Source organism: Leptodactylus fuscus, chromosome 6, assembly GCF_031893055.1.
Source record: "Leptodactylus fuscus isolate aLepFus1 chromosome 6, aLepFus1.hap2, whole genome shotgun sequence".
Lineage (NCBI taxonomy): Eukaryota > Metazoa > Chordata > Amphibia > Anura > Leptodactylidae > Leptodactylus > Leptodactylus fuscus.
This window is the reverse complement of record NC_134270.1, coordinates 83812985-83832897: the sequence shown is the minus strand read 5'-3', so window position 1 is coordinate 83832897 and position 19913 is coordinate 83812985. Positions and strand designations below refer to the sequence as shown.

Sequence of the window (19913 nt, the reverse complement as noted above, 5' to 3'; positions counted from 1 at the left end):
AGAGCTGAATGTGTGTGCTAAGCACACACATTCAGCACTGCTTCATCAAGCCAATACAATGCATTAGCCAGTGCTGATTGGCCAGAGTACGGAATTCGGCCAATCAGCGCTGGCTCTGCTGGAGGAGGCGGAGTCTAAGGTCGGACCTGAATGGAGACTGGTGTGGAGCGATCTTAGACTCCGCCTCCTCCAGCAGAGCCAGCGCTGATTGGCCGAATTCCGTACTCTGGCCAATCAGCACTGGCTAATGCATTGTATTGGCGTGATGAAGCAGTGCTGAATGTGTGTGCTTAGCACACACATTCAGCTCTACTTCATCGGGCTAATAGAATGCATTGGCCAGCGCTGATTGGCCGAATTCCGTACTCTGGCCAATCAGTGCTGGCCAATGCATTCTATTAGCTTGATGAAGCAGAGTGTGCACAAGGGTTCAAGCGCACCCTCGGCTCTGATGTAGCAGAGCCGAGGCTGCACAAGGGTTCAAGCGCACCCTCGGCTCTGATGTAGGAGAGCCGAGGGTGCACTTGAACCCTTGTGCAGCCTCGGCTCTGCTACATCAGAGCCGAGGGTGCGCTTGAACCCTTGTGCACACTCTGCTTCATCAAGCTAATAGAATGCATTGGCCAGCGCTGATTGGCCAATGTATTCTATTAGCCTGATGAAGTAGAGCTGAATGTGTGTGCTAAGCACACACATTCAGCTCTACTTCATCGGGCTAATAGAATGCATTGGCCAGCGCTGATTGGCCAGAGTACGGAACTCGACCAATCAGCGCTGGCTCTGCTGGAGGAGGCGGAGTCTAAGATCGCTCCACACCAGTCTCCATTCAGGTCCGACCTTAGACTCCGCCTCCTCCAGCAGAGCCAGCGCTGATTGGCCGAATTCCGTACTCTGGCCAATCAGCACTGGCTAATGCATTGTATTGGCGTGATGAAGCAGTGCTGAATGTGTGTGCTTAGCACACACATTCAGCTCTACTTCATCGGGCTAATAGAATGCATTGGCCAATCAGCGCTGGCCAATGCATTCTATTAGCGTGAACTGAGTTTGCACAGGGGTTCTAGTGCACCCTCGGCTCTGCTACATCAGATTGCTACATCTGATGTAGCAGTGCCGAGTGTGCATCAGATGTGTAGTTGAGCAAAACTGACTCAGCACTGCTAAGTCTCTGCATTCGCATAGGAATGCATTGGCCAGCCTTCGGCCAATCAGCGCTGGCTCTGCCGGAGGAGGCGGAGTCTAAGGTCGGACCTGAATGGAGACTGGTGTGGAGCGATCTTAGACTCCGCCTCCTCCAGCAGAGCCAGCGCTGATTGGTCGAGTTCCGTACTCTGGCCAATCAGCGCTGGCCAATGCATTCTATTAGCCCGATGAAGTAGAGCTGAATGTGTGTGCTTAGCACACACATTCAGCTCTACTTCATCAGGCTAATAGAATACATTGGCCAATCAGCGCTGGCCAATGCATTCTATTAGCTTGATGAAGCAGAGTGTGCACAAGGGTTCAAGCGCACCCTCGGCTCTGATGTAGCAGAGCTGAGGGTGCACAAGGGTTCAAGTGCACCCTCGGCTCTCCTACATCAGAGCCGAGGGTGCGCTTGAACCCTTGTGCAGCCTCGGCTCTGCTACATCAGAGCCGAGGGTGCGCTTGAACCCTTGTGCACACTCTGCTTCATCAAGCTAATAGAATGCATTGGCCAGCACTGATTGGCCAGAGTACGGAATTCGGCCAATCAGCGCTGGCCAATGCATCCCTATGGGAAAAAGTTTATCTCACAAAAATCACAATTACACACCCGATAGAGCCCCAAAAAGTTATTTTTAATAACATTCCCCCCTAAATAAAGGTTATCCCTAGCTATCCCTGCCTGTACAGCTATCCCTGTCTCATAGTCACAAAGTTCACATTCTCATATGACCCGGATTTGAAATCCACTATTCGTCTAAAATGGAGGTCACCTGATTTCGGCAGCCAATGACTTTTTCCAATTTTTTTCAATGCCCCCAGTGTCGTAGTTCCTGTCCCACCTCCCCTGCGCTGTTATTGGTGCAAAAAAGGCGCCAGGGAAGGTGGGAGGGGAATCGAATTTTGGCGCACTTTACCACGTGGTGTTCGATTCGATTCGAACATGGCGAACACCCTGATATCCGATCGAACATGTGTTCGATAGAACACTGTTCGCTCATCTCTAGTGTCCTGTTTGGACGGGTAAAAAAAATGTTTCAGGCAGGTAATGTGCGACTATAACGTGGGGGGAAATCCCACACATAAGGAATTCTCAGTTAATCAGATTACCGGCCATTTATATCTGTATGACAATGAGATGGTGAGATTAGTCTTCTGATCACTAGAGGCTACTGATATACATTATGTGCAAGATCTCCCATATCAGCCTGTCAGAAGGCGATCCAGCTTGTCGTGTATATTCTACAGATACATATGCCAAGCCCCTTGATAAGCTAATCCGCTGTGCAAGCGGGAACCCATTACATATATTCCTAGACCTGCTGGTGACTACATATAGCCAGAACTTGAGATAATGGGTAGTAGCAGAGATTATGGTAATCAAGCCTGGGGATGAACCTTATACATTAAGCCATATTTATCATAGAACCTGTTAGGATTGGGTCCCGCAGGGTTCTCTCCCAGCGCACAGCGCCACCTGCGGGTCAATCTAACTCTCGCCCTTGGCCTCAGGCAGTGAGGTGTCTGGAGTGCAAGTCCAGCTTTCAACCTACTGAGCATGCTCAGAGCTTTTGGAGCCGATCAGAAGCTAAGTCCCTTGTTGCCCATACTGAGCATGAGTGGTGAGGTAATCACCACCGCCCTATTGGGCGGGGACTTGCCTTTAAATAGTGTGAGCCGACGCCCACCCGGTGCTCACACTTTTCCTGAACTGGCAGCTCTACACTAGGGCTCGGAACCGTGGTCTCTGTTCCAGCCTGTGGCGCTGTCAGCAGGTTTGGTCTCTGATTAGCCTGTGCCCTGTTCCTCTAACCCTGTCAAGTTCTAATACTAGGGGTCTGTGAGCCATTGACCTCTGTTTTGTGTGGCTGACTAGGAGTGACATTTAACCCCTGGCAGCCTGCACCTGTAGCATCTACTCACAGGTGCGTTTATCCAGTGCAACTAACTGGTGTATGTTTGTTTGCAGTATGTTCACACTGTAGCACAAGACTCTGCTTCCCAGTGCTATTAACTAGTGTATGTTTGTCTGCTGTCTGTTCACACTGAATCTTATGGACTGTCCAGTGCAGCCAACTGACAGTCGTGACTAGGGCCTGGTTCAGACATAAAGCTTCCCATCTGGGCTCCTGGACCTCGCTGCAGTGTTCTGCAGTTTAGCAGTTCTGTTTGTGTTAATAATTTTATATATATATATATATATATATATATATATATATATATATATATATATTTATGTACACAGAACCGTTGCAGAACCACATTTGTGCATTTAATAATTTTTCGTTTTATTTCCAGTCCAACCCAGTTCTAACTGCGTTCATTACAAAATATATGAAATGGCGGTAATGCATTAATTATTTTGTTATGCCATTGCCGGGCCAGTTCTAAAAAGCATCCATTGTCAATCTTATCATAGTGTAGTGATGGAAGGCATGAGTGCTGGTGTAGAGAGATTGGTTGTGGTGGTAATGACAAAGGTTGGGGGCACCAGTGGTTGTGCTGTAGGGGCACTTGAGCAAAGAGGGTGATGGCAGTAGCTGATATTCAACCACAATTTAAAAACAAAACAAAAAAAAGCAGAAAATAAGCTGTAGGTCTGCAGACACAAATATAGGAATTAAAGGGGCTCTATCAGCAAAATCATGCTGATAGAGCCCCACATATGCATGCATAGCCTTTAAAAAGGCTATTCAGGCACTGTAAAAGTTAAATTAAACTACCCCCCCGTTTTAAAATAATAACTTAAAAAAGAATGTTCTCTACTTACGGAACGTGCACGCTGGGCGGGCATTCAGGGTGCGCCGTCTTCTTCTTCCCCGCCTCTTCTTCCTCTGACGTCTTCGGGTCCCGTCCTCCTCCGGCGCTTGCTCGCGGACACTGATAAAAAAAAATAGCCCGGGCGCATGCACAGTAGCCGTAGTAGAAGCCGCGTGCTACTGCGCATGCGCCCGGGCTATTTTTTTTGTGCCTCTGCACATTTCACACATTCCAGTGGTAAAGAATATCCTACTGAACTTCCACTGATAAAATGGCCGCCCTTCTACCGTCTCATTTGCAATGTTTCAACTTACCGGAATTCCATTTTCCAAACTGTGTGTGTGAGCAGACATAGACAGTGAATGATTATAATCATTATTATTATTGCATACAGCAGACCACAGACATAAGGTCTTATATTGAAATCTGCTATCAAAGGCTTATCAGAGATGTGTGTCACCTCAGTCCAGAGGCTCCTTAAGAATGTCACCAAGTTGTCAGTAGGCGCAAGTGCTGCATCAATTGTGTTATTCCTTTATATATACTAATAAATATATATTACGCTGGGTTCACACCAGCGTCCAGTCTCCGTTCCAAGGTTTCCGTCCTCTGTCAGACCGTGTCCGGCCGTGAGCGCCGGTGAGCGTTTTGTGCTCTCCACGGTGAAACAGTTTTTTTTTTTTTTTTAAACCGGACACAAAGTACTGAATGTCTCACGTTGTGTCCGGTTATAAAAAAAACAAAAAAAAAACTGTTTTGCTGCGGAGAGCATAAAACGCTCACCGGTGCTCACAGCCGGACACTTTTCAAACCCATTCATATGAATGGGTTTGAAAAATGACTGTAGGTTTCTGTCTCCTGCCCAGTTTTGGGCAGGAAATGGAAACCTACTTAACGGAGACCCTGGGCGCAGATCTGAACAAGTCCTTACAAGAAACACACTCAAGGGATGAAATAAAAACAAGAGCTTCCACATCTCAGCCAGGGGAATGAAACTGACCCTTACCGTATTTTTCGGACTATAAGACGCACTTTTTTCCCCAAAAATTTTTGGGGAAAAGAAGGGTGCGTCTTATAGTCTGAAGGTGGCGCCTGGCATCCGCTGTAATAGAGAGGCGGAAGCCAGCAAGTGATAGACGCCATTACAGGTGCCGGGGCCTGAGACATCGCTGCGCTCCTCTGCCATGCATGAAGCCAGCAGCGGCAGGGGCTCCTCCGTGCCCCCGCCGCTGGCTTCATGCAGGGCAGAGGATCGTAGCGATGTCTCAGGCCCCGGCGTCTATCCCTCCCCGGCATCCGCCTCTCTAGTACAGCGGATGCCGGGTCAGTATCCGTGGCCCCTTCTCCCCCGGGGCCGGTCCCCACCGGCCCCGTACCTGTAAAGTTGCAGGCCGGCTCCTGCACGACGATATCGCAGGAGCCGACCTGTTCGGGTGACAGCCGGGAGCCTAATGAGGCTCCCCGGCCTGTCACGGCTATATTAGTATTGCGGCTGGTCTCTATGACCAGCCGTAATACTAATAGACAGAATGTCCCATAGACGGCAATACAGTTGTATTGCCGTCTATGGGACTTGCGATCAAGTGACCGCAGGTTCAAGCCCCCGGGGGGGAATAAAATAGTAAAAAAAAAAAAAAAAACCTTTAAAAATATGAAATAAATAAAAGTTCTAAATCACCTCCTGTTTTTTTTTTCAATACAAGGTGATCTAAGCAATAGATATCCCCCAAAATGGTATAACTAAAAATTACAGCTGGCCCCGCAAAAAAAACACTCTATGCGTCCCCGTACAGCTGCAGGGTCACCTGTCAATGTGGCCTTGCAGCTGTTGCAAAACTACAACTCCCATATATTAAATATTTTACCAGTTTTTGCTTCAATTTTTTTTTCCCCTATTTTCCTCCTCTAAAACCTAGGTGCGTCTTATAGTCCGAAAAATACGGTAATTATGAAGATGATGATTATCACAATGGCCAACAACTATGACATGCTCCTGTGTCTATGTAAAAGCTGACAAGCTGCAAGCTTTGTTGCTTAAATAACAACAATCATGTTATTAACACAAAGCAAAGGGATAACTACTGGATTGCTCTGCTTGGAGACTCTCGCTACAAAGGTAAAAAAAAATTTAGGCCCAATGGGCCCAGTCCTCCTCATTCAATCAGAGCTCTATCACTTGCCACAAATCCACATGAGCAGCAGCCAGTTACAGTATCTGGAAGACAATGAACCAGAAATCTTTTGCTTCATAACACTAACTGAACATGCTGCCTGCCCAGTTTGCCATGGGTATACTGGGTCGTAGATTTAGAGAAGAACAACTTTGAACTTTTTATGCACATTAGGCAATTGGTGCACTGGGGGAAGAAGTTTGGCTTTCTGGGACACTGTTGTTGCTGCTCGATCCTACCACTGCGATGACGACATCCACCCTACTTGGGCAGTAAAACCTCCAGGGTAGAATGCCCACCCCCAGTGCACCAACTGTCTTCTTTGCATAATACTTCAAAGTCTTTTTTTTTCCCAAATCTACAAGTGACACACACAACAAAGATACATTCTTTATCACCGTAGTGTGTTCTATAACATGGTGGTGGCAAGTTAAATATTCTTGAGGAAAGTGGTAGATTCCTTTTAAAGTCTGCTACATTTATAGTTAACTGTTACATTTTTTGCTTGGCCACCTGCACCTTACAGTGATTTTGTACAGCGCTATATGGCAGTGGTATAGATGCAGATGTAGCAGCTGTACCTGCCCTCTGGTACCAGAGTGAGCCCAAAGCCCTCCCTGCCACATGAAAATACACATTATAGATGGGATATGGGAAGTTTGAGCATTTTGCATTTCAGTCCAGGAACGTAATGTACATCTCTATAATACTCTGTCTGATGGATTTTATTATTTTGGATTTATAAGGCATTTTCTCTTATGACGATATGAGATAGAACATTCAGAATATATTTTTTAATGTTTTTTTTTTTTTTTTTTTTATAAAGAAGACTGTGTACTATTGCCATGATATACTTTTACTTTGCAATTTCATTTTTTAGTGAATCAATAGCCCTATAAAAACATACAGATTACTCTCCATGTCAGCCAACTTTTATTTTGTAATATAAATGCATAAAATTCTGATATCCATATACATTATATATCCGGTACCAAATAATGGCTATGGTTGCTCTCATTTCTTTATTGTTGCCACCTTGACAAGGGAACTTTCACTTGGAAATCCTTTTTTGCTGACTTTCATTTCTTTTTTCAAAACCTAAAAAATACAAAAACAAATAAAAGATTATGAGGTAGGGTCAGGTTGGGACTAATAGTTCTTAAGTACAGATGGGTAAACCTCATGAGTTTCATTTCAAATATTCATGAGAAACTTATTTGGCAAAAACCATTAAACCAGAAGTGCTATTATTATACCCTGGGTCTATTCAGACTTCAGAGTATAATAACTGGAAGGCGAGGTGAATACAACGTCATGGCGCTTTGACCCTAGGTCATGACGTCTGAGTGCCCCATGTGACCGCTGGCGCCCAATCAAAGGTCTCAATAGTGACCCTGAGGTGTGTGAAACCAACCAAACTAAAGAGCAGGGAATGCCTAGAGTATACTAGTGTTTCAAGGGTGAGGGTCAAGCCTGAACCACTTGGAAAATTCGGGTCAAATCTGTCTCAATACAAAAAAAAGTTTGCTCATCCCTATTGATAATGCTGCTTTTATACATTAGTAAGGTACAGTGCTTTAAGTGCAATGTCTATTAGTTATCAGATATATGAATAGTAGCAGCTTTTTCCAACTGAACTAAAAAAATATTCACCAGTACTTTAGCTGCCCTGAGGCTAAGTAGGTGCTGCTATATTAATTGGTCAAACTATATCTAAGATGGACATAGGGTATAGCACATTAAGGTAAAGCCTAAGGCAGAGCAGCTAATACGTAGCTGGAAGGTACAATATAAGTTGAGGTCAGGCCATAATTTAAGCAATATATATCAAGCTGAGGACTAATTCTAGTCCACATGTATTATAGTATACAGTGAATAAATATGTCCATGGCTTAAAATAGCAGTAACAGTCAATCACACAAACCATTCCATAACCATAAATGTAAAAAGATGGTTTTAGCTTATCAACCACATATTGTGTATACAGTCACAGGCAAAAGTTTCCAGAATGACACAAATTTTTAGTTTTCACAAGATAGCTGCTTCAGTTCTTGCAGTGGCAATTTGCATTAGCTGTGGATTGTTATAAAGAATGATCAGACGAATTGCAATAAATTATAAAGTCATTCTTTGCCATGAAAATTAATTTAATCACAAGAAAAAAACATTTTGATTGAATTTCAGCCCAGACACAAAATGACCTTCTAATATAATTTCAATGATCTTCTTGTTAGCTCAGGAGAAAATGTTATCAATTACAGGTAAATCAACCATTTATGTGATCATCATAAACTGCAAGGCTTCAAGATTGTGAAGAAGGTCCAGCAAGTGCCGGGACTGTCTGCAAAAGAGGATTCAGCTACTTGATCAGTCCAACTCCAGTGTATAATACAGGAATAGCGGCGGCTAGGTGCATGTACAGTGAGATGAGGCCTTTCGAAGGTGTCTAGAAAGGCAGCAAAGAAGCCACTTCTCTCCAAGAACGTTTGTCTGCAGAGAACTGGGGTAAGGTTATTTTTTCTTATGAAGCCACCTTCAGACTGCTTTGGAAATCAGGAAGAATGATTTTCCAGGGAAGTTTAGGCAAGAATGGGTTACCCAAAATTTGGCCAAGAAATTGATATCCAGCAAGCCAGGGTGAATAGCAGAAGTCTTGAAAATTAAGGGTCAGCACTGTAAATTTTGAGTATTTGTCTAAATTTGATGCACATGTCAATAAAAGTTTAAAAACTTATGATATGCTTATAATTGTACTTCAGTATATAATAGAAACATCTGACTAAAAGATTGAAGAACACTGAACTTTGTGGAAACCCACATTTGTGTCAGTCTCATAACTATTGGTCTCTACTGTACTAGCAGAATTGATTGCCAGTTTTTATTAAGTTATTCCTAATGTGTACAGTGCATCAGATACAGAAATACAAAGGATAGCTGTCAGATGGAAAGTTCTCCTGATATCCCATTCTTCTCTGTATAGGAAGACACAGCAGACTACAGAACAGATTTTAATGCTTCCACCATTTACTGGTTTCTTCCTGATGACTATAATAGCTTATGGTATTTTCTCTAATTTCCCAAACTAATAAAGAATACACTTAAAATACAACTTTTATTAAATTTATCTAAAAGTCGACAACTGTCTCGAAAACATCAGATAGCGCATACAAAGGCCAATAGCTTTAAGCTCAGGAAGCTAGTGGTGAGTGGGTGTAATTTTTCCACAACATATATTGCCTGTATGACATCGATACCTAAACTCTCATCTGTGGGTAAATGTAGAGTAATTAACCCTTCACAAGGAACAGGAGTGCGCAGACATACGGAGGATACACACACTAATTACCGTAGCTCGTAGTCAGTAAAAGGCCAACTCCGCTGTCTGACAGTAGACTTGAGGGCCTACTTTACACCTACATTTCTAACCTGAGCAAGAGACACACACATAAAGCCAGGATAATAACTGGCATGCATACACACTTTCAAAGCTCCACCTAAGAATTACAGAATTCCCTATTTTTTCATTGCATTCACCGCATGGAAAAAAAGGGATTATTTTTGTACAGTGTGGACATGGCCATATCTAATATGTTTATTTTTTTACATTATTTTAAAGGGGTTTTTAGGAACTTGTTATGTATTTATTAGACTTTTTTCAATTTCCATTCTTTACTTTTTACTGTCCCACCAGGGGACTTGAATACATTATACTGTTATGCTTCTGTATTGTAGTACATGATGCAGTTCTTGCCATCCAGGAGGTCATTGATTGGCCTCATGGCAACCCCTTGAAACCTCACAACCACATTGCATCAAATCCCTTGCCCTATAACAACCCAGATGTTGGGATCATTATTGACCACAGTATCTGAGGGGTTAAGCTGCCAAAGTTGGACCATTTTACAACTCCTTCTGCCAGTCCTGGGTACCAGCTATATCAAACAGCAGAAACCCATTAGTAGCAAAGAAGGCACAGACCTGAGAAATAACAATACACTGAATGTGAAATAATACTACAGCCTTGAGTGGCAAAGGTGCAGTTTAAAGTGACCTACACTATATTTTTGCTTCATCAATTTCTAAGCTACAAGTAGCAAGTAAATGATGGCGAGGAGATGAAAATATGCATTAATCTTTACAGATTGAAGTCTTATGAATGCATATATTATCAATTTTCCCATTCCTCCTGACAATAATGAAGCACAGTTCGGAGCTTAGGCAAATGCAGTCATGGCATGGAGTTTGCTTTCATACTGTTATACTCAAGATATAAACAGAAATCGGTACCGCTTGATTCACTTCTGCAAATAGAAAACTATCCGCCTTCTACACTTGCCAAGCAACACTTATCAAAGCAGCAAAGACCAAGAGAAGAAAATACATAGAAGAAAACATTATGGTAATGAATATGTTGATGAAATACAGAAGAATGCAAATTTAACCTCACATGGAAATAGAAAATGAATGATTGCCAGCAAAACTGTGTTAAGATGGGATTGATGCAAAAATTATTTACAAACCAGACTAATGAACAGAGCTACGGAATAAATTATGGACAAAATAGGATGGAAATGAGTAAACAGACCCCATAGACTTCAACCTCTTGGCTATTATCTACCTTTGGAGCAAAATAAGCCTAAAAATTGCCAACTTTATAACTGAAACAATTTACTGACCATGTTTAAGTGGCTGTTTGGGATCAGAGAAAAAGGCTAGAATAAAGCTGTAGAGAAGGGAGTCGCAATGCCAGACATAGTGAATAAAAGCTAATGTATTTTTAGTGTAATGCCAGCCAAAATCATAAAAATTAATTCTATTGACAGAGATACCCACTCACCCACCCAAAGACATATTTAGAGCTTCTCTGACTATCCTTCTCCAGCACATGGATGTAATTCTGCATTGTGATCAGCTTAGACATCTACACTAAGTACAATGCTTGAAACAGGATAAGGAAGGTGTGAGCTGCAACATTGCTTGAAATAGCAAAACCTCTCATCTGTATACGACTCCAGAATCACTGTTCTATGTTATAAAATGCCTGAGATATAATTGTTTGGCATAACCTCACCTCGATTTAGCTTCCCTACTTGAGCAGTCCACCCATACTGCACTTACAAGCAGTGTATAGATTTTGGCTAGCAATAAATAGGGAAACATATTGGACTTCAGCACAGTAAATGATGCAAAATACTTTCTAATATAGTATATTACAATATTTATTAGAGGGATTCTACCATTAGAATCGTGTTTTTAGCTAAACCCACGTCAGAATAGCCATATGAAAGGCTATTCTTCCCCTACCTTCAGAAGTCTTCTCCGCGCTACTGTTCGGTATATATTCCCAGTTTCTTCTTTATGGTAATGATTTTTCTTGCAGTACTGCGCATGTCTGTGGGCCATTTTCCTGTAGCTGAACAGGAGAGAGGAGGTGGAGGCAGGGAACAAGAAGGCAGCACTGGAGAGTTTTCTTGCAGCCCAGGGAATGCACTCAGTGCTGTTTGAGTGCTGGGGACCACCCCCAGTGCTGCGAGAAACCTCATTACCATAATTAAGAAACTGGGAATATCTACCGAACAGTGGTGCGGAGAAGACTTCTAAAGGTAGGGGAAGAATAGCCTTTCTTAAGGCTATTCTGACGTGAGTTTAACTAAAAAAAAAAAAAAAAAAAAAAGGGATTCTGCTGATAGAATTCCTTCAAAGTTCCAAATGCTGGTGGAAAATGGAAGATTGTTTGAAAGTTTAGTTACACTTTAAAGCATACAAATCCAAAGGGAACAATACTGTAGTCCTCTAAAACATAACCTTTAATAATAAACGGTTAAAATGTATACAAACACATAATAAAAAGTCCTGCAAAGGGTCAGACATAAATAGTTACTTCTAAAACAGGACTATAAAACAAAGGAAACGGCGGGCTTCAAATGTAAAAACCAGTGGGTCTTACCGTATACAGAATATGTTGGTGTTTCAATAGTATGCTCAGTGTCAGTCATGGTTGCATCTCCCAACAGGAGTGTTAAGTAGAGATGAGCGAACAGTGTTCTATCGAACTCATGTTCGATCGGATATTAGGCTGTTCGGCATGTTCGAATCGAATCGAACACCGCGTGGTAAAGTGCGCCATTACTCGATTCCCCTCCCACCTTCCCTGGCGCCTTTTTTGCTCCAATAACAGCGCAGGGTAGGTGGGACAGGAACTACGACACCGGTGACGTTGAGAAAAGTAGGCAAAACCCATTGGCTGCCGAAAACATGTGACCTCTAATTTAAAAGAACAGCGCCGCCCAGCTTCGCGTCATTCTGAGCTTGCAATTCACCGAGGACGGAGGTTTCCGTCCAGTTAGATAGGGGTTAGATTCTGGGTAGGCAGGGACAGGCTAGGATAGGAAGGAGAAGACAACCAACAGCTCTTATAAGAGCTAAATTCCAGGGAGAAGCTTGTCAGTGTAACGTGGCACTGACGGGCTCAATCGCCGCAACCCAGCTTTCCCAGGATCCTGAATGGAATACACTGTCAGTGTATTCCCGTATACCCGATATATACCCCCGAAACCCGTTCCAACGGTGTGCCCCCCCACCTTCACCCCAGAAATACCCTGCAAGTCCCCTAGCAATAGGATTGGGGCTATATACACCCACTATTTTTGCTACTGCCATATAGTGCCATTGTCTCACTGGGAATTCAAAGAATATATTGGGCTTACATATAACTTCAATTCCAGGGAGAAGCTTGTCAGTGTAACGTGGCACTGACGGGCTCAATCGCCGCAACCCAGCTTTCCCAGGATCCTGAATGGAACACACTGACAGTGTATTCCCGTATACCCCATATATACACCCCAAATCCCCGTTCCAACGGTGTGCCCCCCCACCTTCACCTCAGAAATACCCTGCAAGTCCCCTAGCAATAGAATTGGGGCTATATACACCCACAATTTTTGCTACTGGTATATAGTGCCATTGTCTGACTGGGAATTCAAAGAATATATTGGGGTGACGTGCACCCACAATTTTTGCTACTGCTATACAGTGCCATTGTCTCACTGGGAATTCAAAGAATATATGGGGGTTATGTGCACCCACAATTTTTAATACTGGTATACAGTGCCATTGTCTGACTGGGAATTCAAAGAATATATGGGGGTTACGTGCACCCACAATTTTTAATACTGGTATACAGTGCCATTGTCTGACTGGGAATTCAAAGAATATATGGGGGTTACGTGCACCCACAATTTTTAATACTGGTATACAGTGCCATTGTCTGACTGGGAATTCAAAGAATATATGGGGGTTACGTGCACCCACAATTTTTAATACTGCTATACAGTTCCATTGTCTCACTGGGAATTCAAAGAATATATGGGGGTTATGTGCACCCACAATTTTTAATACTGGTATACAGTGCCATTGTCTGACTGGGAATTCAAAGAATATATGGGGGTTACGTGCACCCACAATTTTTAATACTGCTATACAGTTCCATTGTCTCACTGGGAATTCAAAGAATATATGGGGGTTATGTGCACCCACAATTTTTAATACTGGTATACAGTGCCATTGTCTGACTGGGAATTCAAAGAATATATGGGGGTTATGTGCACCCACAATTTTTAATACTGGTATACAGTGCCATTGTCTCACTGGGAATTCAAAGAATATATTGGGGTTATGTGCACCCACAATTTTTACTACTGGTATATAGTGCCATTGTCTGACTGGGAATTCAAAGAATATATGGGGGTTATGTGCACCCACAATTTTTAATACTGGTATACAGTGCCATTGTCTGACTGGGAATTCAAAGAATATATGGGGGTTATGTGCACCCACAATTTTTAATACTGGTATACAGTGCCATTGTCTGACTGGGAATTCAAAGAATATATTGGGGTTATGTGCACCCACAATTTTTACTACTGGTATACAGTGCCATTGTCTGACTGGGAATTCAAAGAATATATGGGGGTTATGTGCACCCACAATTTTTAATACTGGTATACAGTGCCATTGTCTGACTGGGAATTCAAAGAATATATTGGGGTTATGTGCACCCACAATTTTTAATACTGGTATATAGTGCCATTGTCTGACTGGGAATTCAAAGAATATATGGGGGTTATGTGCACCCACAATTTTTAATACTGGTATACAGTGCCATTGTCTGACTGAGAATTCAAAGAATATATTGGGGTTATGTGCACCCACAATTTTTGCTACTGCTATACAGTGCCATTGTCTCACTGGGAATTCAAAGAATATATGGGGGTTATGTGCACCCACAATTTTTGCTACTGCTATACAGTGCCATTGTCTCACTGGGAATTCAAAGAATATATGGGGGTTATGTGCACCCACAATTTTTAATACTGGTATACAGTGCCATTGTCTGACTGGGAATTCAAAGAATATATGGGGGTTATGTGCACCCACAATTTTTACTACTGGTATACAGTGCCATTGTCTGACTGGGAATTCAAAGAATATATTGGGGTGACGTGCACCCACAATTTTTGCTACTGCTATACAGTGCCATTGTATCACTGGGAATTCAAAGAATATATGGGGGTTATGTGCACCCACAATTTTTAATACTGGTATACAGTGCCATTGTCTGACTGGGAATTCAAAGAATATATTGGGGTTATGTGCACCCACAATTTTTAATACTGGTATATAGTGCCATTGTCTGACTGGGAATTCAAAGAATATATGGGGGTTATGTGCACCCACAATTTTTGCTACTGCTATACAGTGCCATTGTCTCACTGGGAATTCAAAGAATATATGGGGGTTATGTGCACCCACAATTTTTAATACTGGTATACAGTGCCATTGTCTGACTGGGAATTCAAAGAATATATGGGGGTTATGTGCACCCACAATTTTTACTACTGGTATACAGTGCCATTGTCTGACTGGGAATTCAAAGAATATATGGGGGTTATGTGCACCCACAATTTTTAATACTGGTATACAGTGCCATTGTCTCACTGGGAATTCAAAGAATATATTGGGGTTATGTGCACCCACAATTTTTACTACTGGTATATAGTGCCATTGTCTGACTGGGAATTCAAAGAATATATGGGGGTTATGTGCACCCACAATTTTTAATACTGGTATACAGTGCCATTGTCTGACTGGGAATTCAAAGAATATATGGGGGTTATGTGCACCCACAATTTTTAATACTGGTATACAGTGCCATTGTCTGACTGGGAATTCAAAGAATATATTGGGGTTATGTGCACCCACAATTTTTACTACTGGTATACAGTGCCATTGTCTGACTGGGAATTCAAAGAATATATGGGGGTTATGTGCACCCACAATTTTTAATACTGGTATACAGTGCCATTGTCTGACTGGGAATTCAAAGAATATATTGGGGTTATGTGCACCCACAATTTTTAATACTGGTATATAGTGCCATTGTCTGACTGGGAATTCAAAGAATATATGGGGGTTATGTGCACCCACAATTTTTAATACTGGTATATAGTGCCATTGTCTGACTGGGAATTCAAAGAATATATTGGGGTTATGTGCACCCACAATTTTTACTACTGGTATACAGTGCCATTGTCTCACTGGGAATTCAAAGAATATATTGGGGTTATGTGCACCCACAATTTTTACTACTGGTATATAGTGCCATTGTCTGACTGGGAATTCAAAGAATATATGGGGGTTACGTGCACCCACAATTTTTGCTACTGCTATACAGTTCCATTGTCTCACTGGGAATTCAAAGAATATATGGGGGTTATGTGCACCCACAATTTTTAATACTGGTATACAGTGCCATTGTCTGACTGGGAATTCAAAGAATATATGGGGGTTATGTGCACCCACAATTTTTGCTACTGCTATACAGTGCCATTGTCTCACTGGGAATTCAAAGAATATATGGGGGTTATGTGCACCCACAATTTTTAATACTGGTATACAGTGCCATTGTCTGACTGGGAATTCAAAGAATATATGGGGGTTATGTGCACCCACAATTTTTACTACTGGTATACAGTGCCATTGTCTGACTGGGAATTCAAAGAATATATTGGGGTGACGTGCACCCACAATTTTTGCTACTGCTATACAGTGCCATTGTCTCACTGGGAATTCAAAGAATATATGGGGGTTATGTGCACCCACAATTTTTAATACTGGTATACAGTGCCATTGTCTGACTGGGAATTCAAAGAATATATTGGGGTTATGTGCACCCACAATTTTTAATACTGGTATATAGTGCCATTGTCTGACTGGGAATTCAAAGAATATATGGGGGTTATGTGCACCCACAATTTTTGCTACTGCTATACAGTGCCATTGTCTCACTGGGAATTCAAAGAATATATGGGGGTTATGTGCACCCACAATTTTTAATACTGGTATACAGTGCCATTGTCTGACTGGGAATTCAAAGAATATATGGGGGTTATGTGCACCCACAATTTTTACTACTGGTATACAGTGCCATTGTCTGACTGGGAATTCAAAGAATATATTGGGGTGACGTGCACCCACAATTTTTGCTACTGCTATACAGTGCCATTGTCTCACTGGGAATTCAAAGAATATATGGGGGTTATGTGCACCCACAATTTTTAATACTGGTATACAGTGCCATTGTCTGACTTGGAATTCAAAGAATATATTGGGGTTATGTGCACCCACAATTTTTAATACTGGTATATAGTGCCATTGTCTGACTGGGAATTCAAAGAATATATGGGGGTTATGTGCACCCACAATTTTTAATACTGGTATACAGTGCCATTGTCTGACTGGGAATTCAAAGAATATATGGGGGTTACGTGCACCCACAATTTTTAATACTGCTATACAGTTCCATTGTCTCACTGGGAATTCAAAGAATATATGGGGGTTATGTGCACCCACAATTTTTAATACTGGTATACAGTGCCATTGTCTGACTGGGAATTCAAAGAATATATGGGGGTTATGTGCACCCACAATTTTTAATACTGGTATACAGTGCCATTGTCTCACTGGGAATTCAAAGAATATATTGGGGTTATGTGCACCCACAATTTTTACTACTGGTATATAGTGCCATTGTCTGACTGGGAATTCAAAGAATATATGGGGGTTATGTGCACCCACAATTTTTAATACTGGTATACAGTGCCATTGTCTGACTGGGAATTCAAAGAATATATGGGGGTTATGTGCACCCACAATTTTTAATACTGGTATACAGTGCCATTGTCTGACTGGGAATTCAAAGAATATATGGGGGTTATGTGCACCCACAATTTTTAATACTGGTATACAGTGCCATTGTCTCACTGGGAATTCCACAAATAATTTGGGGATTCATTCACCCTACATCTCAGGCTCTTGCCATATTCACCCAGGTTGTCAGTGCTGCACCAGCTCGTTCCCAGACAGCTCGGCCCGAAAAACACGTTACCTATATAGAGGATTTGGACAATGAAGACAACATGTTCTAAATCTAATGTCTGCACCTTCTCCAGAATTAAAATAAAGGCAGCGTTTAACTTTCAAATAGCACTGCACAAAGGAAGAGCTTATCAGCTTGTCTCATGACATGCTACTGAAAAGTTTCATTTGTGTATCTTAATGTAAATATAGTTGTATAAGCTTTTTGGGTTTTAGGCACTGCCAAGTTATTTATTACCACCCGCTCCCTTATAATGATGATGACGCCAAAGTCACTGTGGGTGTTCAGAGCTCACAGCTTTGGGTGACATTTGTCTTGCTCTCTGTCGGTACCAGCTGTCTTTTTGGATACCGTAAAGTTATGTTGACTTTATTAACAGCTATAGAAGCTTTAGCCAGGTTGTGACGGTGTGTAACCCTAACAACACTAAGTGGGATACACATTAATAGTCAGTCTATGTACGCTAAACGTATCACTGAAGTAATTTTTTTTCCCTCTCCCCTAATATAAGAAAGGAACAGACATTAGACCTAGACCGGGGTTCGAGGCTTGAAAAAATCCAGTATTATTTGTTCTTCATGATGTGAAATATGTGTTGAAAAGCAACCCAAGATGAAGTCAGCCATGTGTGCCAGTGTGTTACTTGGCATGCCTTTGCTGGCCCCAACTGTAAGGGTCACTCTCCATTTCCTCCATTTTCCACTCCCCTTCACACCATTTGTGGTGAAGCAATGGGATGCACTGAAGTGCACCCTCTAGCCTCGTGTGGGATAGGGACATCAGATGCCACTCCAACCCCCTCGTCTTCCTCCGCCAGCCAACGGTGCGAAGATGAGGAGTGTGCTCTGAATGTTTTCTGCCTAGCAGAGGCTAGTTCTCACTTACGAAAATGGCCCCACTTTGACCTGTATATCAGGCACAATGGTGTAGGTTTCAAAGAAACATGGCACCAACAAGTTGGAAAACGTGGGCCATGCGTGGACCGTGTTTGAGTCTGGCAAGCTCCAGATCTGCTACCAGGTTCCAGCCATTATCACAGGCGCAAAAATGCCAGGCCCCAGGTGTAGCAGGGAAAAAAAAATGCCATCTCAGCCAGGATGGCATCCCTGACCTCGGAGGCACTGTGCTGTCTGTCCCCCAAGCTGATCAGTTTCAGCACGGCCTACTGACATCTCCCCATGCCAGTGTTACAGTGTTTTCCGCTAGTAGCTGGGGTGGAGGTTGCAGCTTCGTAGGGTTTCAGTCTACTCCTGCCATGAATTTTGGCCTGGGAGAGGAGATAGGCCACCCCAGTTTGCACCCGGGGAACAGACTCCACCACATTCACCCTGCCTGTCATTAAAGATAAGCACTGCAGCATCCCTGACCACAGGCGCTTGTCCATGTGTCGGTGGTCAAGTGGACCTTGCAGCAAAGCGCAGAGCTCTGGGCCCGACTGATGTTATGGGACACATGCAGGCGCAAGGCAGAGACAGCACACCAAGAGAAGTAGTAACGGCTAGGCCCAGCATAGGGAGGTGCCCCAGCTGCCATCTGCTGACGGAAGGCCTGGGTCTCCAGAAGCATAAACAAACACCAACATCTCCAGGGCCAGCAGTTTATCGATGAGGCTGTTACAGGCTTGGGCATGGGGGTGGGTTGTATTGTACTTCTGCCTGCAATGAAAAGCTTGGGAAATGTGGAGTGGCTGGGAAGAGGCGCATGATGGTGCAGGCCAAAAGGGCGCATGAGGGTGAACTCCCCAATGTGTCAGAGATAGGTGTGTAGGTGTCCTTGCATCATATACTTGCACCATATTTGGCTTTGGAAGTTAATTTTGTGCCAAAAAGTGGTTAAGACAGCGATCCCTCAGCTACTCCCGTTACACTGTCTATTGAAGTTACCATCTGTGGAAGTGGACCACCATTTCTAAGATCCCAAAGGAAGCAGGCAAGAGATGTGCAGTTCAGAAAAAAAGATGAGAAAATAAGTTTAGGCTGTAGAGCACAGAGGGATCGGAGAGGACAGAGCTGGTGTCGGCCAGGTATTCCCACAACATGCGCCTATACTTGTCCCTCCTGGTGACACTAGGCCCCTGAGTGGCAGTAATTTGTCCAGGGGGCCATTAACGTGTTCCAGACCTAGGAATAAGTCTTCCAACAGGGTAGAGTTTTGCATGCCTTTGCTTCTACCCACTGTTTTTGCTGCTTAGCTTCCCTCCACATCTACTCTGCTTTCACCCCTAAACATCACCCCAGTTTATGCCTTTGCTTCTACCCAGGTTTTTTGTTGATTTAGCTTCCCTCTACATCTACACTGCTTTAGCCCCTAGACATCACCCCTGTCCATGTGGGGTCGGTGGCCTCGTCATCCACCAACTC

The 19913-nt window shown here is 43.0% G+C and overlaps 1 protein-coding gene across 1 annotated transcript in view; it reads right to left on the bottom strand.

Moving 5' to 3' along the window:
* Positions 1-7094: 7094 nt before the first annotated feature.
* ODAD1 (outer dynein arm docking complex subunit 1) overlaps positions 7095-19913 on the bottom strand; it is a 114463-nt gene continuing 101644 nt past the window's right edge. The window contains exon 15 of the mRNA XM_075276794.1: positions 7095-7214. Coding sequence (XP_075132895.1) covers positions 7131-7214 — 84 coding nt within the window. The 3' untranslated portion in view covers positions 7095-7130. The remainder of the gene's footprint in view (positions 7215-19913) is intronic.